The following is a 22,711-nucleotide window of genomic DNA, read 5'->3' as shown; positions in this document are numbered from 1 at the left end:
AACAAGTCTGAAACACTCAGATAAGTAGAAGTGATGAGAAGAGATAAGAGACCTTTTCAGAGGACAGAGAGCACACAGCTGGAAAATATATCTCTACCATGTGCGAGAGTAAGTTCCTGTAGTGCTGAGTAGATGTGCCGAGGAAAATGCAGTCCAATAGGTGGGAAAGAGAAGCCACTGAAGAGATATTTAGGGAGCAGGTTGATTGTAGTTAAAACCTGTACCTCCATCCTGTATTTTTATTTGGGGATTCTATTGACCGGGGCTTGTGGAGAATCTCTTTGCTTTTTACTTTTTTTTTTTTTCCTTCCGGCTACTGTCCCATGTAACTCGTCTCCTTTATTTCCAGCTTGCTGCAGCAACCGCATGCTGCTCCTGCCCCCGGCACACTGACCCCCCAGGCCCCAGGTGGGGCCGCGGGCCCGCGGTGCCGCGGTGTCCCCGTCCCGCCCCGGCGCCGCCTCCCGTCCGCGGGCAGGGCCGGTGCGGCGGCGGGGAGAGCAGCGGGGGGCGGGCTTGTGGCTGCGGGGCTGGGGCTGCGGTCCGCGTCCCCCGGAGCACACGCACCTCCCGACGGCCTGCCCCGGGCAGTCATGGGGCACCGAGCCCCGCGGGCCCGCTCCCCCGGCCCCGCCCCGCCCTGGTGGAGCCGTCCCCCGCCCCGCCGCGGGAGGAGGATGAGGCGGCGGCGGCCCTGGCGGAGGCGGCTGCTCCATGGCGGAGGTAAGGGAGGCGCGGGCGGCCCCCGCAGCCGCCTCGGCCGAGCGGGGAGGGCGCGCACCGGGGCGGGCGGTCTGGGGTGTTCGTGGGGGGCGAGCGGTGGGGACGTGGAGGAGGACGCTTTTCTGAGCCAGGCACTGTCCCACAAAGGAAAAAAAAAAAGAGAAAAATATAAGCGAGGGGGGACACACACCTTCGGCGGTGTGCGGGGCTGGCCCGTGCCCTGCCCGCGTCCCGGGCGGCGGGAGCCAAAGCACCGAGCGGCGGGGCCGGGCTGCGGGGCAGCCTCTGCTAACGGAGCGACCCGCGGAGTCTCCGTGCACCGGAGCGAGGTCAGCCCCGCAGAGCTGCCCTGGCCCGGGCACACGCCGGGCCCCAGAGCCGCTGTCACCTGCCAGGCAGAGTTGTACGGCCAGGACGGACGATTCTGCTTGGCATTTCCTCCGGCATCGCTTCTGTTTTCTTTATGTGGGCACACAGGCTTCTCAAGAATATCCCGCGGCTGCAGAAATGCAGCTTCTCCATAGTACGTTACACAGTGCGCCCCTCACCTGGGTGCAGGGCACGTGTATGTCGTAGTCCGGTAACTACACTTGTCAGGAACATTTCTTACATGTAGAGGATCTTACTGTGCCAAGGCTATCCTCTGGGCTCCCTTATCTGCCCTCCGTTATCAGCGCGGCAGTTTGAAAACTCCCCGTGAGGCGGTAAGCACCAAGCAGTGCTGACCCATTTCCCTGGTTATTCGCGCCTCATGCGGTCCGTGCTGCGCTTCTGTCTCCTTGCACCCACTCCTGCCCTCGTCCTGCACAGAGCTGAAGAGTTGTGCACAGCTGTAGCTCCAACATTAGCCAAGCCACTCAGCTGCGGCGCCGGCTTTTCTCAGTTAAATTGCTGTTGAGAATAGAGTTTCATTGTTTCGTGCGTAGTTTATGATCTGGGACTTTTGTGGTGCGCTTCGTGGATACAAAAGATACAGGAATGCCAAGATGGTGGGCTTGTGACTCTGATGTTCAGTACATTTTGAAATATCAAGTTGAACTACCAACATTTTTCAAGTTGGTTTTGAACAATTGTGGATAGCTGGTTCTTATTATGATTTAATGGACCAGCATCAAATGGTAATTGTTAAATTTGTCATGCATGGTAGATTTTAATTTTATTTTTAAATTTTATTTTAATTTTTTTTTCTTCTCCCCAATTTCCCCTTGTGTTAACTTGGTTATTTCTGTAAAGTAGTTGCAAAACTAGTTTCAACACCCTGACTGTAAGAGATGACTCTTTTATGTGGAGAGAAGATGATTCATTTCTTTGCTAAATGTAGGTCTGGGCCTCTCTCTTAAGCACAATGCATTTAAGTGAAATAATGATAGGAGCAAGACAAGGCATTTGTTCAATTCTTGAAATAAAATGTAAAGGGACATCTATGTGGAAACCCCCATGTCTCCTCCACCAGACTTCTTTTGAAGCGCATGGCAGCTCCAAAACATGAAACTCAGATCAAAAAGTAGATCTTTGTTTTAAAGGTGGCCTTTGGTAGGTTTGACTGAGTCTACGTATGCTGTCAAAATGTTATTGTAATAGTATAATGATTGCAGAGTGGTTCAGCTGATTTATGACGTTCAATTTGCCTTTTGTAAGAATAGATTTGAGCTATTTTTTGCATTTCTCTTATCCATGCTAGATCAGGACAAGAAGTCTATGTAAACAGGTGGAAGTATTTGGGTTTTTTCTGCCTGGTATTGTGTTACATCATGAAAAGTTTACAGCTGGATTTATCCATCCCTGGATTCATTTTATTCATTGGACTCTGGTCCCTGCTGAGAACATTGCTGGCAACACAATGCAAGCTGTTGGTCCTCGTCCTTTGAGATCTGGTACTTAAAACTGCTCGTGAAGACAACTGCAGATGAAAAAGAAAATTAATTCAGTGGCCAAAGCATGCTGTTGGAGCATGCTAAACTGCAGGGGTTTGCCTATTTTTCTGTCCTGTGCTAAGATGAAGTGAAGTGTTAGGACAGCCTGAGCACTTTGGTTTTGATAAGGAGTAAAGTGAGCAGGTGGGTTCCTACACTCACCTTGTTGCCCAGCAGTTTGGGATCATCCCTAACCTTCATATTCACTATATTCCCCGCAAACTATTTCATGCTGTTAATTTCTGTAATCAAACATAGGCTTGCTCATGAAATGTAAACCCCACAATATCTTACTGCCTTAGTAATAAAAATAACAAAATGTATTTCCTCTGAAATACACCCTTTAATGGAGAAAATAATCATATTATCCCAGTGTCTTGCTACTCATTTTCTTAGATGGATGTGTGTAACAGGACCTGGGACAAAAGTGTTTGTACCACTGCAGAGACTACATTAAAAAGAGGGGTTTTGTTCCAAGTGCTGAACTGTCCATACTACCCTATTCTGCATCCCCTACAGAAGGTCAAAGCAGGCTACTGGTAGATGTGCCCTAATGGCTTAGGGTATTAGTTTAATACCTCTGCACTGTTCTGATCTGGGGCAGCTACAGAATCCAAGCTCGTAGGTTTCGTTCTCAGGGATGTTTGAGATTAAGGTACCAGGATTCCTCCCTGAGAACCATGAGTTTAGAGGAAAAGAAGTAAAAAAGCAATAAACAATTACTTTGGGTAACTGGAAAAACATGCATTAGTTCATGCAAGGAAATGGATTCATTTCTGTAGTTATGAAAGGTGATGATTCAGGCCCTACCTCTTTGCAGAACACCGGAGACCAAGAGTCCAGGCTCCTGTGGGCATGTTTGCTAAGGAAACAGATAAAAAGCCACCTAAGAGTGAACCAGGTCTTTTCTTTGGGGTGATTATTTCTCATGCTACTTTTTTTTCCCAGATCCAACAGTGTAGTGCTGCACCTAGTCTTTCTCTTCACAGTTTGCTGAAAAAAAGAGACTGCAGTCCTGGTTGGTTTTGTTTGGATTTTTTTTTTAAGGATTTATAATGGGAGCACCACTTACTCCTTAATAGTCAGCACTTGTTGAATGCTGACATCCCCCTATTGAAAACAGGGTACCTAACTTTTTTTGTCCTACTCAAACCTACTCGCACAAGTAAGTCACATTGAGTTACTCACACAGGTAAAGTTGGGTATATCTGCTTATTTTTCCCCAATGTGCTTGTAAATTATTGTTGGATTGCTCAAGGAAATAGCTTATTGTAAGGAAAACTAAAACTAAACTGAAATTTAGTGAAATTTAGAGGCACTGTGTGGCTGTATACATTTTGAAGTTTTAAGCACAGAAAAAGAAAAAAGGGGGGGGGCAGGGGGGAAGACATGTCGCTGACACTGGGTGCAGGTCTTACATTGGTGGGGAAAAGAGAGAAGCCATTCTACAGGTGCCTAACTTGGGTTACATTCCATGCCCCACTCTGCCAGCTGCATTTTCCTTGGGCTTCTCAGTGTAATACTGCCTCAACAACACTTCTGAAAGCTCTTACACTGAGCCCTAAGTCCATATGAAAAATGGATGAGACACATTTTCCAAAGCACCTTAAAAACTGTGTGTGGGGAAACGGGAGGCCTCAGTGCCGCAAGATGCATCAGTCCTATGTGTGTGGTACTAATATTCCCAAACAGGGAAAGTCTCAAGAAGCTTGTCATTCAACAGTGTCTTAGCTGAAGGTCTTGCAAGGGTTCAGAACTGCTGTAATTGATCCAGTGATTCTCTTTACCCTTTCTGTGTATCAGTATTTCTAATGTGTGTAAGTATATGTTTATGTATGTATGTAGACATTTGAAGAAAGGGAGTTTAAAAACTCAGTGGGTTCTTTATCTTTTACAGAATATACATGGAAAAATGGATGGACTGTGTAGCTCTTCTACTTTTTCTCTATGTTAGTTTTACAGTAAAAATGTTCATTCTAAATCCCGTGAACCCCAGGCACTGATGCTGCCCATGCCAGCAGAAGAGGCAGTGCCTGAATGAGGGCAGGAGTTGCTGTGCTGGGTCATTGCACTGCATGTGAAACAAGCTCCAGCTTGGGGTGAGACAGAGAAGGAGGGTTCTGCTCCTACACGTCAAGTAGGTTTGTTATATCTGAATGCACTGCATTCTTTCAACAGATCTTTGAGGCCCTTTCCAAGAGCTGAATTTCTGCACTCGATTAAAGACCTGCTCTAAGTAATAATTGGCAGCATAACATTACTGTTGTTTATGAATTACAACATTTAAGGAAGAAGATGCACAGTGTATAATTTGTATTGTTTGTACTGTTGTCTCTATGTTACTGTTTAGAAAGGGCAGTTTGAGTCAGGTTATGTAAAATCTCATACAAGCACACTTCTTTGAACCCTGTCAGAGGCAGAGTTTCATGGTATTAAAGCACTGGAAGGGGGGAATCCATCCCAGACTTTGAGCACCGCTTGAAGTGTTTTTATTGAGTGAGAATAATTCGAGTTACGGATTTTTTCTTTTTAAATTTTTTTCTTGGTGAATGTCAAAGTTTGGCAAAGTGAAAATTAAGTATGAACCAGGTAGGCTTTTCTCTTAAGGTATTTCTCTGAAGGCTTTTCCCTAGTTCATTTGAGAGCTTCCCACTGAAGCTGTGTGCTTAACTTACAGAACATATTTCAAATTATTCTTTTCTTTTTTTCTTTTTGAATTCATTGAGCAGTAGGACATGGCAATATTGCTGTGGAGGGACATCTGCAAATAGATAAATGGGCTGGGCCCCTGTTTGTGGATGGCCTTTACCTGTTGGCCAGAATTCACCTATGTAGTAAGGAGGTGGGGGAAGGACCTCATGGTGTTCCAGAAAGAGGTGGGATAAGAGAAGAACCTCAAACTTAGTCTTGAAAGGGTTTGAAAAAGCCAAATTCATTCAGAGAGGGTGTTAGAGGAAGTTAGAGTTGTGGTGTAGGACTGACTTGAACCAGCATTTTCCTGCTCTCTGGAGAGTGGCCAATGTGTTCCCAGTGCTGGGGGTGCATGTGAAAGTAGATGAGGGGAATATCAGGCATAAAGAAGGAAGAATTAGAGTGTGGTAAATGTGGAAAATAGAAGAGGAATTACATACAGTGTCAGAGGGAAGGTGAAGATACTCAAATTCTAGAGGAGCCAAAGTGTCAAGACTGGCTTTTAGCCATGCTCCCTATTCAGAGTTGTGACTTGGAAGACATTTGGTGTTGCAAAGAGGCTGGTAGCTTGGGAAAGCTGGGAGTTGGATGCCTGAGAAAGTATGTTTGCCTTGGAGGACTCAAAAGGAGGACATCTGGAATCAAATTGTGTACAAAGTTTTATCTGAAAGGGTGGTCCCTGAGTAATTTTATGTTTATTGAGTAGTGACTACATCATACCAATGACGATATACAACCAATCTAGGGTAAAGGTAGAGCAGGAAGGGAGGGAGAACTTACAGAGCCCTGATGTCAGGTAGTTCACTGACCACAAAAGAAAGTATCTTGGGGCACCAGAGGCATAGAAAGAGGTTTTGGGTTTGGGGTTGGTTTTGGGTTTTTTTTTTTTGGAGGGGGGTGGCGGGAGGGCACGCATTGGGTTTGGTTTGGGTTTTTTTACTGTGCTCTGTCTGAAAGAGTGACTGAATAAATTTAATTACCTTAATCACATTTACTGTCAGGGATATTGCATACTTTACTGATACCAAAATTGGCTGGAAAAGAAACTTTCTAACACAATTTGAAGTATTAGACAGCAGGCATTCTTTTACTCTCAGTACGCTGAACACACCCGGGGATATCTCCTCTAATTGGGTGTGTGTGAAGCTTTACAACAAGGTATTTATTCCATCATGACCAGAGATACTCAGTACAGTGTAGTTCCTAGATAATACAGAAACATCACTTTTCCTAGAACTGATTTGCATGCATCTGCCTCTTACTGGAAGTCCTTTTATGGTCCTAGAGGGTTGTCTGAAGGGGTCTCTGGTGGTCATACTCACTGAGTGCTCCCAGTGTGACAGATGACCTTGCCTTGAACTTGTCTTAGGGCATGCGCTGTTGCTTCTTGTTACATGGCTTTGCCACAAAAGCCACTGTATTCCTCATTATCGGTTTATCCACTGGTTCCAGCTACATTTAGCATCCTGTGTGTCTACTTTTGCGTTCTTTTATCTACTTTGCTGCTTAGTCTTTAAGCTCTATTTAGCAGCTTTGAGGGGACCTGAAAATTTTTATTCTCTTTGTTGTCTGTCATTACAATGAAATCAGTTTTTGGTGGAAAACATCTGCACAGGACCAAATGGCTGGAGTGTGCACCTGTTTGGTGTGTATGTTAGAAGTGGTTTTAAAATCTCATTTTGAAGAGGATATTGAGCTGTTTTCAGCATGAAAACTGATGTTTTAATTGAAATCAGTGACAACACTATCAGTCTCTGTGTCTTCAATTTTTACCTGTCTCTGCCTCCATCTGGGCTGTAGGTTGGTGTTAATTTTGTGTTGGAACAGAGTGCCCAGAGTATGTGTGTTTTGTAATAGCTGACACAGCTGGCCCATGCTGTCTAAAGCCCTGAAATGCATGTGGTTAGAGGTGCTACCATCTCCCTGCAGCACACGGGAGGGCTCTCACAGGGAATGCTTGGTTGCAGTCCAGGTGGCATTATTAGGATTTAGAGTAGAAACGTCATAAATGTTTGACAGGTGCCGCATTTGGAGTCACATCTATGAACCACTTGATTTACTCAGTAGCATTGCTTAGCTAGCATGGTTTATTGTAATTTTTAAGCCTAGCCATATATAACATAAAAGTTACTTTGATATTTGGTGTTCCCATCTACCATTCCACCCTCCACACGTCCTTAACCCTGGCTGCATGAAGTACTCTTCTGTTCTGGTGTTCTCAGGATATTTTAGGGCTCATTATGAATATAGAGAAACAGCAAGAAATACTTTTTTTTTCTTTTTTTCTTATCTACTAAGTAGATAGCAGTTTGTAAGATTATCATTACATATTTAAAGTACACAGGCAAAGAGCAAGACCACTAAACTTAGAGCTGAATGATATCAGCTATGCATCATTATATTTAATTATTAATTGTATTTGATCCTACCAAGTAGTAAAGTGAAACTACTGGTTATGTTACTAGGAGCTGTTTTGCTTAACTTCTGCTGGCATTGTGCAAACTTTAAGGATCATTCCAACACAAACCATTCTGTGATTCTATTCTGGAAATGCTACTTAATTATTCAATATGTGGCGAAGAGCACCAGGCCAGTGCCACATCTTTTCAGGTAATAACAAGGAGAGAGGTAGTTCTACAGAGAAGTGCAGTTAGTAATGGTGAAGGGACAAAAGTTTGTAGAAAACCATCTCAAAGGTTAATGACATCAATGGAGCAGTTTAAAACTTAACAAGTAAAATAAAGAGAACATAATGTGGAGTAATTAGAAGATAGCACATGAACAAGATACATGAGTAATCAGCACCAAAAAAAAAGTTTTTTTGCAAATAATTGTGGTCATGTACCTTTGCTCCAGCGCTGAGATATTTGTAGTGATAACTCTGAGTCTGACTGCAGTGAAAGAGCTTTCCAGGGGCAGGTGTCCCCTGCGTCTCAGTGCTGTCTGTGCACCCAGCCAAACCACCCTGTCTGCTCTGCTCTCTTCCAGCAAGACCTTTCTGTTACTCCAGAGACAGTTCAAGTATTTCTGGTACTTGTAGCCCTGGGTTGTGTAGGTTTAGTCCTGTGTGCCAACTGCACACAGATCAATAGCTGAAAACAGCTCGATTATGCTTTCTGCTGCTCCTTCAGAGAGAGCTTGTTTACCCACCCAATACACCGCAGTAGACCTGTTTGTATTTTGGTGTCATTACAGGTTCTGCTCCCTATACTTTCTTTTAAGGACAGTAGATAAGACATGGGTATAGGAAGCAAGGGGAGGAGGTATGTGGAGGGGTGGTTTGGTGTACAGTACACCCAGTTCATGCTGAGATCAATACTCTGATTTACTTATTTGGAAACTGAAAGCTCTATTTTTAACATAGAGTAAGAAACTCTGGAAACCTGCCAGAGCAGGCAGCCTGCTTCCACTTAAGTGTAGGCCAGGCCACCCACAAAACCATACCTTCTCTCACTTCCACATTGATTCTTGACCCTCCTTAAGTAGCAGTTTTGACATAAACTACTATTTTTTGTATTCCAAAGACTGACAAACTGAAGCCTGTAGCTGACCTGTGGTAAGCTGTACCGCAGGGAAGGGGCAGGTGCGTGGTTAGAGCCCAGCCCTCCACATACAAGGCTGGTGGATAATTTGGTAAATCAGACTCCATCTCAGACTGTGTTCTTTAATGCAACTGAAACTAGTAAGTGGCAGAAGCAAGATGAGAATTTAAGATGCATGGGATTTTATATTTTTTATTATTATTTTATGGAGAATTTTAGTGTAACTCTCTGGCTTTGTGCTTGCACAGGAGTCCTTCCAAATGCGAATCGAAGGTTGCCCTCCAGTAGGGTTGCAGTTTTACCTTTTGGGAACAGTCTGCTGTTGGAGGAATGAACTTCCACACCCTCCAGTGGTAGAAGTGGAAAGGCTGCAGCAGTAGATGGGTTTGGTGGTATTATTAAGTCTTCTACAATCAGCAAAAATCAAGTCTTTTTGTCTATACAGAGACAACCACATGCTGTCCCAATTTCTTGGACTCATAGTGGTATCACTATGACTTAATTAGTGTTTATTCTGTTACCCTTGTTGCAAAACAAGGAACAGGAAGGACAGAAATAGTGAGTGTGGCAGCACAGTAAATACTATCTACACCTAATCCCTCTTGTCATTAGATTAATATCCAGACTCTGTAATAAAGCTTTTGTCATTAGATGTACATTTAGTCTGTAAAATTAAGGTATCTTTAAGGAAATGCCTTATTCAAAAACACAGTGTGGCTGTTTCTCGGGGAGACACCCCTCCTATTCTCCCTGTAGCAGTAGTCCAGCAGTCAATCCCAAGTGATACAGCAGGCCTGGAAGAAAGCGTTCTGTTGTTGAGCTGTGCTGTTCAGCCATTCTTCATCACTGAGGAAGACTAACAAGCTGATGCTGTAATGTCAGAGCATAAGCCTTTATCAGTAATCCAGGGGATTTTTATGAAAAGCCAAAACAGAGAAACAAAGGTGAAAAGGTTCTGGTTGATTTCTGTGTAGAGGGTCTCGCTGAAATGATCCCATAGGTAAAAATTGGTGATGTGAAATATCTTATATGTGCTGTATCTATACCACCACTGTTGTGAAAAGCTGGCTATAGGGCCAGGATCCTTCAGAAACTGTTCTGGTAGTGGTGGAAATAGGTTTTTTCAAAGGATGGATAACTTTTTGCAGTAATAATCGCTGTGAGCAGCCATGAGTATATTTTAATATCATCTGCCAGAGGGAGAAATGGTGTTAGTAAGACTAATCTTCAGAGCCACACAGTGCAGCATTATTAAGCTCGCTCAGAAGAGCTGACACATTCCCTTTGGTAAGCTCCAGGGAATGGCCATGACTGCAAATGTGTGACCCTGCTTCACTCCCTTCCACACTGGCACCTCTGCTCCATTCACATCAGCAGGAGCTCTCTGCAAAGATCAGAGGGAGATTCTGACCTCCATTCTGTGCTTAAGCCAAAGAGTCCTTTAGGCAAAATGGTTTGTGATCCTGTAGTGCGGTTGGTGCTCTCAGCCTGGAAACTAAGGGTAGACACCATCTATGGCAGAGTAGAGAAAATAGTCAGACTTTTTTTTTTTCTTAAAAGATGTATAAAAATGAATGCAGACTCCAGATAAGTTCCAAAATTTGTAGTTAGAAATATTCCCCTTCTCCTTAACAGTCAACAGTTTTATATAGTAATAAGAAAAGACCTGAAAATTCAGTTATCTTTGACATCCTGGGGAAATTAAATCCACAACAGTTTTCAGAAATTTCTATGAGCTTCAGGAGCATTTAGTTTCCCTTTCAGAAAGGAGATGTCCTATCAGGTACATTAGAAATTCAGTTCTCCTCACAGTGGTTTGGGGAAGGACCATCTCCATTGCAGACTTTAGAAGACCAGCATCATCTGCAGTCAGATTTCCACTGTAAGCAAGTTGAACTGTGAGGATTTTGAATGATCTGTAGGACACACCATGGGTTCTTAGCAAAGTTACCCTGAGCTTTTCTTTTCCCTGGAAATTTTAAAAGGAAGAATCAAGTTGTGACTCATACACCTTTTGTATTCAAACCCAGTGCTTGCAGTTGGTTTTTTGAGGCATCACATTATAGATACTGCATTTCTAACTATTTCCTGCATTTGCCTCTACTGCAGCCAGTAGAGTAATGAATTTGCTGTGTTATCCAGGAGCTGAATGCTCTGCCATAGTAGCAGCTTTCCAGGCCACTTGGCTCCAGAGGAGCTGCTTAAGGTCTTTAATAGCAGTTTTCCTTGACTTCTTATTCACTTTTGATGATCATGAATTTTATTAATTAGAATGATCAGCAGGTCACATTAATTGGACAAGTATTAAGTTGGTTTTCTGTAAAATTAAAGACTAGCTGTGATCTTGCAAGCACATAAGTATGGGACTAACTTCATGCCTGTGATCTGCTCCATTGGACTCATTTAAGTGTTTGCAGGTAGTTACTTACCATGTCCTCAGTGTCTTGTATACTAAATTTCCTCTCCTCCTGTTCAACTATATAAAGAAAACTGTTGGTTAGGAGGTTTGTTTTGTTGGTATTGTTGTTTTGTATGTGTGCATGTATGGTTTTAGGCAAGTAAATTTGTTTTCTCATATTTGGCAATAAAAAAAATCATCTAGTCATTTCCAACTGCAGCTGACAAAGAAGACATAATGTTCTGGAATATCATTTCTAATGATTAGAAACTGTGTTAGGCATCATTGAAGGAAACTCTTCACTCTTACATCAGAGTGACACATGAGTGCCCTGTAGATCTATTTGTTTTTCACAAATGGCTGTTTATAAAGCTCAAGTTCTCTTTCAGTCTTGAAAAGAAAGTACAGAAAAACTGAAAGCCAACAAACAAAATTAGTTTAAAATAAAATTAGTTTTCACATTTTTAAATATTTAAATAGAATGTACAAAATTGAAAATAATATTCATTTATTTTAAGATTATATTTAATTTTACTCCAGGGTCCTGCTTTTAAACTTTTTACATTTACTTTTTAATGTGTTTTGTATGAAGGAACAATATAAATACTTTTATATGTTTTGATGACTATTATAACTGCAGGTTTTATATAGTTTATGGTTTCTTAACAAACCTGTAAAGTAAATTGTTTGCTGAGAATTTTAGAACTGCACACTATCTCATTATGTTTGCTGCTGTTAAAAACTTGCCATAACATTTTGCTGGGGATATATGGAAATAATGCAGTGTGGCTACTTGGTTTTCTGGCTGCCATTCCACTGAGTTTGCATTTCAATAACACAGACTTGCCCTGTAAAAGCTGAAATATCGAAGTTTTTTTAAAATATAAACACACACTTTTAAAAAATATAAATTAGCACTGATTACTTCTTACTTTAGCAATACTCCAGCCCTATATAATAAACAATTAAGAAGTCTGATGATATGACTATAGATAAAATAAAAACTGAAAATTGCTTCTGAGGCCCCTAAATGTGAACCATTTCATAACTGGAGATTAAAAAACTCCATCATTTGGATAAATGAGAATGGGTAATGTCTACATGGAAGTGATGGGAAACAGAGTTGCTATTACAATACAGGTAAGCAAGGGATTTTGCTAACTGGCCATATATAATTGCCTATTTTAATACTCCATCGTTGAGTATCTATCTGGCTTGGATATGCTGTTGTGAAACTACCTCAAAAGACACTGATAGTCCAAACTTTTCATGAAATCACATCGTGGTTCTTTGTCTGGTTTAGAAGAATTTGTTTCCAGTGTCCATTTCTACTGCAGACAGGTTCAGTGCCTGGGCACCAGAACAGGAGGTAGGGGCTGCCCCCCTGAACTGACACTGGTCTCATTCTGCCCCCAAAGCCTACACAGTCCATCCACATGACCTGTTCAGTGCATATTTTATTTGGAATGCTATCGCTGTAGCAAAAAAGTGCATTTTAAAGATTAATTCTGACAGCATGCTGTGTAATAGAACTGTTTTATTTGTCTTCAGGATGTTGACCTGAAAGCATGTCAGGGACCTTTGGATGACTGCTGCCCACATCAAGGAGAGGATCAGCTGGAACTGCAAGGGGAGGAGGAGGAGAAAGACATAAATCAAGTAAATGGTGAAAAAAAGGGAAGCAGGGAAAACTGAAGAGGAAGTGAGGGAAGATATAGAACTTATCACTAAGATAAAAAGTAGTGAAAAGCAATGGAGTGAAAGGTTTTGAAAGGAATAATTTATTTCCTCTTTTAATTTGAAGTGTCCCCTGCCAGGGCAGGAAAGGAATGGTCACTTCAGACAATACTTTGTGAATGATGCTCTTGTACACCTTTTTGAAAATTGCCTCCTTCCCTCAATCCCCCACTATTTTTTGTGTAGTTGAAATACTCTCAGGTTTACAGAAAACACTTGCAACTAACCATTTTTCAATTTGGGTTTATTTTCTCCATTGTGAAAGTGTTGTGCTTGTGGGCAAGGATGTTTTTGCCTACAAACACTAGAGACATGGATGCTAAATTATACTGTTCTCACCATTTATTTAAGCTTGATGCTCAGAATTATATTTGGGACCCTGGACTGTTCAGTTTTATTCTCTCTGAGACCTACAATGAAAAGGGCACTCAATTTTCTTGAGACCGTGTGGGAGCTGAGAACATCTGATCCAGGTGTCTTGACAGCCTCTCTGTTGGCCACTCCCCTGAGAACTTGGCTTTGAAAAATTACCTGATTTTTCCGCACTGGTGGGGAGGTGCAGCTTCAGAGGAAAGCCCAGTTCTGCTGTTGTGGGCAGAGCAGGGATGCTCAGGCCATGGAGCTGTTCTGCTCGTTCTAGCAGTGTGTCATCTCCCATCAGGATGAAGACTTGATGATGGGGTCAGCAGCAGTACTGCACTGTGCTCTTTTTCTCTCAGACTTTGCTTTTTACCTCCTTTTACATAAAATAACTGTGCTTTACAACACGTTTCTCTTTTCTTTTGTCACAGAGCAACTGCAACCATGGAGATTCCCTTCTCTCCTTAGAGGGCTATTTACAGCTTCTGTCATCGCAGGTGGGAAACATGCTAGAGGTAAATGAGAAAATACAGGTATTGCCAGTAGATTGGAATACAGTCAGCAATTACTGGGTAATGACTTACTCTGATCAAATAACCACAGCTGTCCCCACCCACTCTGGGAATATATTAGCAAATCAATGAAGTAAAACTTACCTGAGGATGCTAAAGATGCTACTATCCACCTTGTACTGCAGCTCTCATTGGCTCTACTTGAGAAATTTTCCCCAGCAACTTGTCTGGTGTAAGAGCTGTGTCTTCACTGTGATCTGGTGTTCAAAGCTGGATGAAGCTACTGGACAACTCAGTTCAACTAATAGTTGCCTTTCTGAAACCTAATGCCAATTTGTATTTATGCAGCAGCTGTGTTTCTCTAGAGCAACACCGATTTATTATATAGTAGCAGCTATTGAGCATTTGTGAAAGATTACAGTTGTCATAAATATTGGGTCAAGTGCTTACAAGGTTACTACTCTCAAGAAGAACAGATCCATCTTCACTGCAAATCAGGTCAGTCAGCATTAGCAGTAAACCCATTTAGTGTTTTGGTTTTTTGGGTTTTTTAAAAATCTTGTAGCCCTCTGATACTGTATTTTACTTTCTGTGTGCCTGTCTTCACAAAAAACAGTTGTTATCTTAATTGAAGTCTCCTTCTTCTCCCACAGTTCATAGGTGCAACCATTGACCAGGAAGCTACTTCCTACATTCCTTTTCTGCAATACTTCAAGGGTATCTTACATATACTTCCCATCATAGGATCCTCTTCCAGGGTTATTAGTGTTTTCCATGTAACTTCATGCTTATGTAGTTTTGGGAATCTCTAGGTTGGATAGTACCTTCTAGCCCACAAATTAGCCTCCTCTTCTGTTCAGCTCTGGAAATGGATTGCACACTAACCAGATGTAGAAGTTCCTCAGTTTAATTTTCTCCATCCTCCTCATAATTTGAAAGGAATTTGGCTGTAGCCTTTATGCAGCTATTACAAAACACAGTTGCATATTTTATTTAACATTATTAATGCACTGCCATCTTGTGACAATCTATCTGTTGAATATGGATTGATTGTTTCTTCCAAGTATCAAGTCTTTACAGCGAGTGGTATTTTTTAATAGCTGACTGCTAAGAATCATTCTTTTTAAGGGATTAGTTGAAAATAGCATCTCTATCTCAGACTAGAGACCACTGCAGGTGGTCTAGTACAAGGCAACTCCCTAGGAGAAATAAGGCAAGACCTTCTTCTGTTACCTGAGCTCCCAGTAAGCATAATAGAGAACTTAAGATGTTCTGGTCCTTAGGTACTTCATTCCTTCCCTGTGGAAAGTGCTTTTTACATAGTCTGTTTGCTGAATGCAATCAGAAAGTCCTTTCCTGAGACACGGTGAGGACACTCAACTATGGAGGAATCCTATACACTTCCTACTTGATGTATTTACCTTTTCAAGTACTTTGTATCCATCTATTTTCTGACTACTCTGCTTGTCAACAAGCACCCGACATAATCTTGGACAGTGGCTTTGTGCTTCTAAGACCCAGCAACTGTAACTCAGGTCCACAAAAGGTGGGCCTTAGTGCTACTGCAGCATTAGCAGTCCAGTTTATTGTTTGGACATCAGGGCCGACAGATCATGTATCAGCTTTGGTTTTGTAAAAAAAACCCTGAGTAGTAATTTAAAGTCAAGACATCCACAAAAGATGTGATTTGGTGGGGGATGATGTTACCTCCAAACTGATTAGAAAGAAGTTCAGCTTAGTTTTGGATTCAGTAGACCTCAGTTAAGTGGAACTAAACCAAATGTGGCACCTCACAGCCCCAAAAACTTCATAAATTGTAAAATAAGCAGTGAAACTGTGACAGCACAGTCTTAATGTTCCTGGCTTCCACTCCTCTTTTCATCACCACTGTCCTCACTTCTGCAGATGAGCTATTTATCTTCTTTAAAAAGTTCATTTTCTTTAGCACCTTGAACCAGCTCACCCTTGAATCATCAATACCACTACTAGGGAAGGGTAATGAACCCTTAGAAGGACCTTTTTCTTAGACCAGATCAGACAGAACACACAGGCTATAGTTTGTACACGTGGCAACAGTCCCATGTTTACCTCTCAACCCTCATCAGTCCCACACTGTCCTTTGCAAGTACTTCTCCCATTCCTTCAGTCACTTTTCTACTGCACCCTTCCTGCTTCCTTTTGCCATATGCCAATACAGATTATGCTTTGTACAGATGGGAAACAGCATTCCAAATAGCTAAGAGTTTAACATACAAAAATTTGGCTTTAATAGAATCAAATAGTGGAATATTAAAGAACAAATTGATCATGACTGTGTAGGTGAGGGCTGTAGAAGCATTCATTTTGTGAAAGATTCCATTTTTTTCCCCCTTCATCTTTTAGGTGAACTTACTGGAAGATCCACAAGTTGCTACTTCTAGTAGAGGTCAAGACCCATCACCCTCACACCACAATATAAATTTGACCCAGACATTTCACAACAGTTTGAGTCCTCCTGATGCAATGCTACTAAGAACAGACTACCCCACTCAATCAAAATCAAGACACTTACAAAGGCAAGAGTTTTTTCCTCAATCAAGCTCTGATACCACAAATCCAGAATCACTATTTCACGGGTCAAATTTGACAGGGCTGTTTTCAGCTGCTGACCTTAGAAATCTAACAGCCCATGATGATAATTTTGATGAAATTAAACTCATGTCTTTGGCTTTGGAGGAAGGCTTTAGTCCTATAGAAGTTTCTCAGATCTTTGAAGAGCCTGGCTCAGATTCAGGACTATCTTTGAATTCAAATCACAGCACCACCTCTTACTCAGTCTGCTGTGAAGATGCTGTTGGGTACAGCAGTAGTGTTAAATCTGCTCCTTCACATGGCTTAGGAGCTGTTGGTGGCCACTGCCAAGAAAACACTAAACACAGCCTTGTGGAATATCCAGGTGATACAGAGTGTTCTACAGAAGCCATGCTTCCACAGTTTCTTCATAATCGCACTTACACTCAGCTGCCAAGTCAAGCAGCATCCACTCCACAGCCTCATCAACAGATGTGGATGAAGAAATCAAACAAAGTAAAGGATAGGTGCCATAATTCTACTGCTACAAACCGGAGCAGAGATGAATGTAGTGCAAAAGCTCTGAGAATACCGTTTTCAGACGATGAAATTGTGAGCATGTCCGTCGACTCTTTCAACACATTGCTAGCAAAGAACCAGCTGACAGAAACTCAGGTATCGCTTCTACGTGACATCAGACGAAGAGGAAAAAACAAAGTAGCTGCCCAAAAATGTCGTAAACGCAAACTGAATGCAATTCTTAACTTGGAAGAAGATGTGTGTAATCTCCAAACACAAAAGGAGAGCCTTAAAAAGGAGCACTCCCAGTGTAGCAAATCAATCAACCAGATAAAGCAAAAATTAAACAACTTGTACCACGACATTTTCAGTAGATTGAGGGATGACCAGGGCAGACCTGTTAACCCACGCCAGTATGTCATTCATTGCAGTAGCAATGGTAGTGTTCTCATAATTCCCAAGCACTTGGTCAAATCTGAACAGAAACAAGGTAACAGAAAAGAGAAGAAACAAAAATAAGATGACTGAGATCACCAAAATCACCTTTATTTTGCCTGAAAGCTTGTGTGAAGACTAAAGGTCAGTGATTACAGCAGTTCAAACAGAAACAACTACGCTTGAGGACAAACACTATGTTCAAGGGTCTGCCAAACCCAACCGCGATCTGTTAGAAAGTCTATGAGCTGAGGCTTTTGGATGAGAAAATCTGTTTAGTTTTAGTTACAATTAAAGGAGCTAGACCATCAGTGTAGCTTTCTAGACCTATGTTAAAACTAGAATGTAGTTACTGGTAATGGGGGCAGAGGGGAGAACATCCTGGCGTAAGTCAACTTTAGATCAATGTTACATGTGCACGAAAAATGTTTTAGTCTTGTGTACTTGACTCTTCATACAGAAAATGAACTTATTTTATTCTCTAGCACTGAAAGAAAAATTATAGTTTTAGTGCATCTTCAACTTAAATTCGCTGTGGATTTACATAGTCTCGAGAGATAACTGCATGCTTTGCATTTATTCACAATGGCTCTGATTTTCCTAGTTTTCCTTTGAGGAGAGCAACCCGGGACAGTACTGCATTTTTCCTCACTACTTTCACCATCGTAACTCCAAGCAAAGATAATCTACCACTTAATTTTACAACTCATACAGTCAATCTGCAAATAGATGCTGAAAATTGTGTCTGATTCAATATTGTCTTACCTGCATCCTCTGCAATTGAATCATTCTCAGCTTTCTTCCACGAAAATGACCAATGGTGAATGAGTTCCTGTTTTGTTTCCTAGTGACTGTTACACATTTAGTTGTGTACCTTCCCTTTTCCACTCATTTTGATACCTTCGTCAAGAAGTACTTGAGTTTTCTCTTTGGCTTTTTTAACTGGTATTTTTAAGGTATCTTTAATGTTCCAGATTTAATTTTTTAAAATAAATATTTTACCTAATCTTTAAACTAAATTGAACCAAACTGCTGTTTATCTGTACTTGTAATTATGATGTTACACTCTGATAGTGCTCCAAATGAAGAGGTTTTGGGTTTGACATTTGTGCTATTAAAAAGGAGAAATTTTATTCACTCATGAACTTATAACATCCTATCCTTTACTGTTTTACAGCCTGTAAAAGGTCTGCAAAAGAGATGGCCTAAAAGGCCTATAATGAATGGTAAGGAAGGAATGTTGAGGTATATTATTATGAAAATTACTACTAATATTAATGTCTAAATAACAACAAATACTTCTTATTTGTTTTATAACTAAAACACATAAAGCCAGTATTAAAAAAGTTCTCATTGATTGTGGCATGATGACAATGGAGCAAATTTACATTCAGGTATGTTAAAAAAATCACTTGCACCAAACACGTAAGAACTACACGTACAAGCAATACAAGCTTAAATGCCAAATTATACCTTCTGAAGAAACGAACAGCCACTAGCATGTAACTCACACTGGCTGCCTGCACTTAGCTGTAGCAAAACCGATACTATCAAATGGCATTTTCTAAAAGGGGAGCACTAAGATAGTATCAAGTGCACTGAATTATCAATAATGAAATCAGCCTGTTTGAACAATTTGCTCAGCATTTTCTGTTAAAAGATTTCTTTAAATAAATGTGTGCATGTGTTCGTTATCGGTTTCAGCACAGCCTCAAGCTGGTAAGGGTAAATTCATAGCAGAAAAGTCTCATTACTGAGGCCATGCAATTTCTTGCTGTTGGTTACGCGCGAGAGACACATCTATCCTAACTGGTATTCACATAGGATTTGTCTACTAGCTACATCACAAACTTCAACCAAAACATGCAAGAGGTATCAGATACATATGATGAATTGTGAACTTTATTTCTAGTTGCAGGGAAAAAAGGAAGTACATACTTAAGTCAGCATGGTCATAATCAATTAATTGACATAATAAGCATTTTTAAAGTCCATGCACTTACCCTTTGCAGGACCAGGTCCTTAACCCTACTTCACTGCCCATGTGCATAAATTCTGATAGATACTGGATCAGGCTCATTAACTGAGAAATCCAGAAAGCCAAGTATTTCTTGGGCCTTTAGGGCCTCACATGGGAGGAAAAAAAAAGTAAAGCCTAAACTTTTTGGTGCCCACTCCTTCAGTAGCAGTGGCAAGTGAGCTCTGTGGATTTTTGTAAGGCCAGCTGCTAATGGAGTATTGCATATACCTAGTTGGGAAACAGCTACATGGTTAAATTTTGGCACATGCCAAAAAATAAAGCATACTGTAACCCTTTCAGAACACAATCCTAACGCAAAGCAGCTTACTCCACCTGTTCCATTTAAGACATCAGCCCCAACCCCATTATGTGTAAATTTGAAGATTGTAAAGGATTATGAAATGCCTCAGCTAATTCAACTGTCATTTTTGTTCAGTAACTTTCTTTAAAGTTGATGTAATCAATTGTTGATGTGTTGTTTTGATGTAATCAAGTTGATCAATTTCTCAGAACCCAACAAGCAACTCTACCCCTACAAAAATCTCATAGCTGAAATACTAATTTTGGGTGGACTGCAGCAGTACTGATGATACAATGAGCATTAGGTCTGGCTGTACATTTTTTCAAACCATCAGCTACCTGCCCACAGGACAAAACTGTAGGTAGACCAATGTCGTGTTCTGAGTTGGAGTAGACTCTCGTATTTCACCTAAAAGCTCTTGCAGTGTCTTCCCTTTCTGCCACTAGGCTGTATTTAAAGAAAAATACCAAACACAATCAAAAACAAAAGGCAAACAAAAAATCCACAAACACTGCCTGGTCTTGGCTATACCTTACAGTTTCATGTCATTAAATGATGTGTGCAATTCAGCTAGACAGCCTGAAGCTTTTAATACACTTCATGTACTGGCCTTAGTCTGTAATTGCAACCTCTATACAAAATGGAGACATTGTAGAGTTGAGCTTTTCAGGTAAACAGGACTGATCAAAAACAAGTTGTTACTGAAATTGTTGTAAAATGTAGGTAACACCTGACTGAAGTCTGGCTTAGCATCATTATTGACAGATCAAGATTTTCACAAAATCAAAATCCCAAGCATGCAAACCAGGAACTTTACTGTGAAAAGACACGTGGTATGAAACCTACTCTGGAGCCAGATGTGACAAAGCCATTATGGCTGTGTCCTACCTTATTACTACAATGTTGAAACGTAAGTCTCTGAAGTTAGAATGAAAACACTTTTTAAAAACATAGCTAGGAAACCACAAAACTGATGATTGTAAACATAGCTGTTGACAACAAAAAACAGAAAGACTGAAGTGGGAGTGTTCATTAAAATACTGTTCCCATGGTAAAGCTTTTAAGTAGTCTGTAACACTTCAGTGGTAAACTACATTTTTATGTTAAGTAAGAGGTTATCTGCAAGACGTGAGGGAAGATTAAGTATAAAGGAAAAACACTGGGTGGTGGGGACATCACCATGCACACATACTACATTCCCATTACTGATGGCAGCAACATGCACTATGGAGCATTACCTGCTGGCTGCTCTTAGATCCATACCTGTTCTGGAGGAACACCCACCAGCAACAAACGCAAGCCAAGTCCTTTATTAAACTGCAACACCCATAGGATCTTTCTTGAAACGTAAGGCTGAACACTCTCATAGGTCCTGTGAACAAGCCCTCCCAGAACACAGCACTCTGCTGAAACACTACAGACACTTTGAATGACCACTACAGCACTGCACTGAAGTGCAGCTTAAATTCATGTTTTAGGTTTTATTCAGTAGATTTGGCTTTCTTACAAGCTAAGGCTGTTCCTGCTCCAGAGCTTACAATCTAGTTTTAGATGGGGGAACCAGAAGAACAAACTTCAATGACAAAGAACAAAGCAACTTCATGAGTATCAACTTGTCAATCTTTGTCCCTAAGCACACACACATTTGTTCATTCTCTGGGAGTCAGTACAGTTCTATTCTAACAAGAATCTCGAGGACAGAAGAGGCAGAGACCTATAAATGAGGCAACAAGACACTCAGCACCACAGTGTAGTGAAAAACTGTTTATTAAGTAAACCAAATAGAGATGGCAGATGTAACCATGTGAAATCTTATTACTGTAGTGTACCCATAAAGTACTGCAACTTGATACCTGCTGCACAGCTACTAGAACTCCATGAAGTCCATCAGCCACCCATTTTCATATAAGAATGCCAAAACAAACGGGGGGGTGGGAAAGGAGAAGAGTGCTGGTAACAGCAATTTTCTAGGACTTTCCCCCAGTCACCCTTTCTCATACAGTGAAGCAGCATGGGAGGTCACGCAAGCTAGTTTTTAACTACAAGGTCCCCACTGTTGACCTAGTATGTTCATAGCACTGTCAGCAAGTCACACAGCTATTTTTACACTGTTAATTTTACTGCTGATAAACAAACCAGTTCTTGCTCCATTAACTGGAGTTAACTGACAAAATTTCTGTGCAACACAAACCAACAGTAGCTGCAAAGCAAGAACACGACTGTTAAAAAGGGACAGTACTTCTGGAAAAATGGATCATTATTACCCAGGTAAACCCTTCCATATAACACTGCTATACATTCCTAGATCCACTGAATGGATGGCTGAATAAACATGGCTGAAGAGAAACAGCCATCTCCCTTACGTGGAAAAGAACTAACAGCAGTACTATGGGGTTTCACTTCATCACACACTGCTTCAAAAACAGAAACACTAAACCTACAGGGAATGTACAGCCCCAGTATGTTCCCAGCAATTTATCCTCTACCAGTGAGGTCAAGCTGCCAAAACAAACTCGGCTGACAACTGTTTGAAAATTCAGATCCATTTCTGGGGCTTGAGTTCTCTTCCCCAGAAGTGATACGATTTCATCCCCAAGGTATCATGTACATTCACCATCAAACTAAAAGAATACAGTCTTCTTTCCCACACATAACAAAGTTCAAGTCCTGTCCATTTTACAGTATTAAAAGCAATTGTTTGCATTTTCCTAAATACTTTTCAGCACCTGCAGCACAACAGAAGTGAGTAAAATTCAGCTTTCTTTGTAAATAAAGTCTGAGTGGCCAGAACCCTACTACTGACCTCTTTCCTCTTTTCACCATCACTTTATAAATACAAGTCATACACTCTATTTTTGGGTGTCCTTTGGCTCACATACCAGTTTATCAACGAGTTATGTTGTTTTTCCTTCTTTCCTCAGTTTGCTGCACAGTGTTCACTGGGGGAAAGCTGGACCTCGTAAGGACAACCTGATCCTCAACTGTTAGTACTTAGAAATACTGTTACCCT

General features: G+C 41.2%; 1 protein-coding gene across 2 annotated transcripts; it reads left to right on the top strand.

Annotated features, from left to right (window-relative positions):
• Positions 1 to 688: 688 nt before the first annotated feature.
• NFE2L3 (NFE2 like bZIP transcription factor 3) lies at positions 689 to 22,496 on the top strand. 2 transcript variants are annotated; one of them, XM_048303054.1, is made up of 4 exons: positions 689 to 723; positions 12,819 to 12,926; positions 13,796 to 13,879; positions 16,259 to 22,496. In XM_048303054.1, exons 1-4 carry the CDS (start codon positions 715 to 717, stop codon positions 17,462 to 17,464), a joined length of 1,407 nt encoding a protein of 468 aa, XP_048159011.1. In that variant the 5' UTR covers positions 689 to 714; the 3' UTR covers positions 17,465 to 22,496. The 2 variants fall into 2 exon arrangements, with proteins under 2 accessions (XP_048159011.1, XP_048159021.1); XM_048303064.1 differs by lacking the exon at positions 689 to 723 and adding an exon at positions 11,916 to 12,407.
• The last annotated feature ends 215 nt before the right edge of the window (positions 22,497 to 22,711 follow it).

Source organism: Corvus hawaiiensis, chromosome 1, assembly GCF_020740725.1.
Source record: "Corvus hawaiiensis isolate bCorHaw1 chromosome 1, bCorHaw1.pri.cur, whole genome shotgun sequence".
Taxonomy (NCBI): Eukaryota; Metazoa; Chordata; class Aves; order Passeriformes; family Corvidae; genus Corvus; species Corvus hawaiiensis.
This window is presented reverse-complemented; position numbering and strand designations above follow the sequence as displayed.

Excerpts from the sequence above, each read along its gene's own strand:
- NFE2L3 (XM_048303064.1), top strand. The coding sequence starts at position 12,348 with ATGAGAATGGGTAATGTCTACATGGAAGTGATGGGAAACAGAGTTGCT. Across the intron at positions 12,927-13,795 it reads AGGAGAAAGACATAAATCAA|AGCAACTGCAACCATGGAGA; the intron begins GTAAATGGTGAA and ends CTTTTGTCACAG. Across the intron at positions 13,880-16,258 it reads AGGTGGGAAACATGCTAGAG|GTGAACTTACTGGAAGATCC; the intron begins GTAAATGAGAAA and ends TTCATCTTTTAG.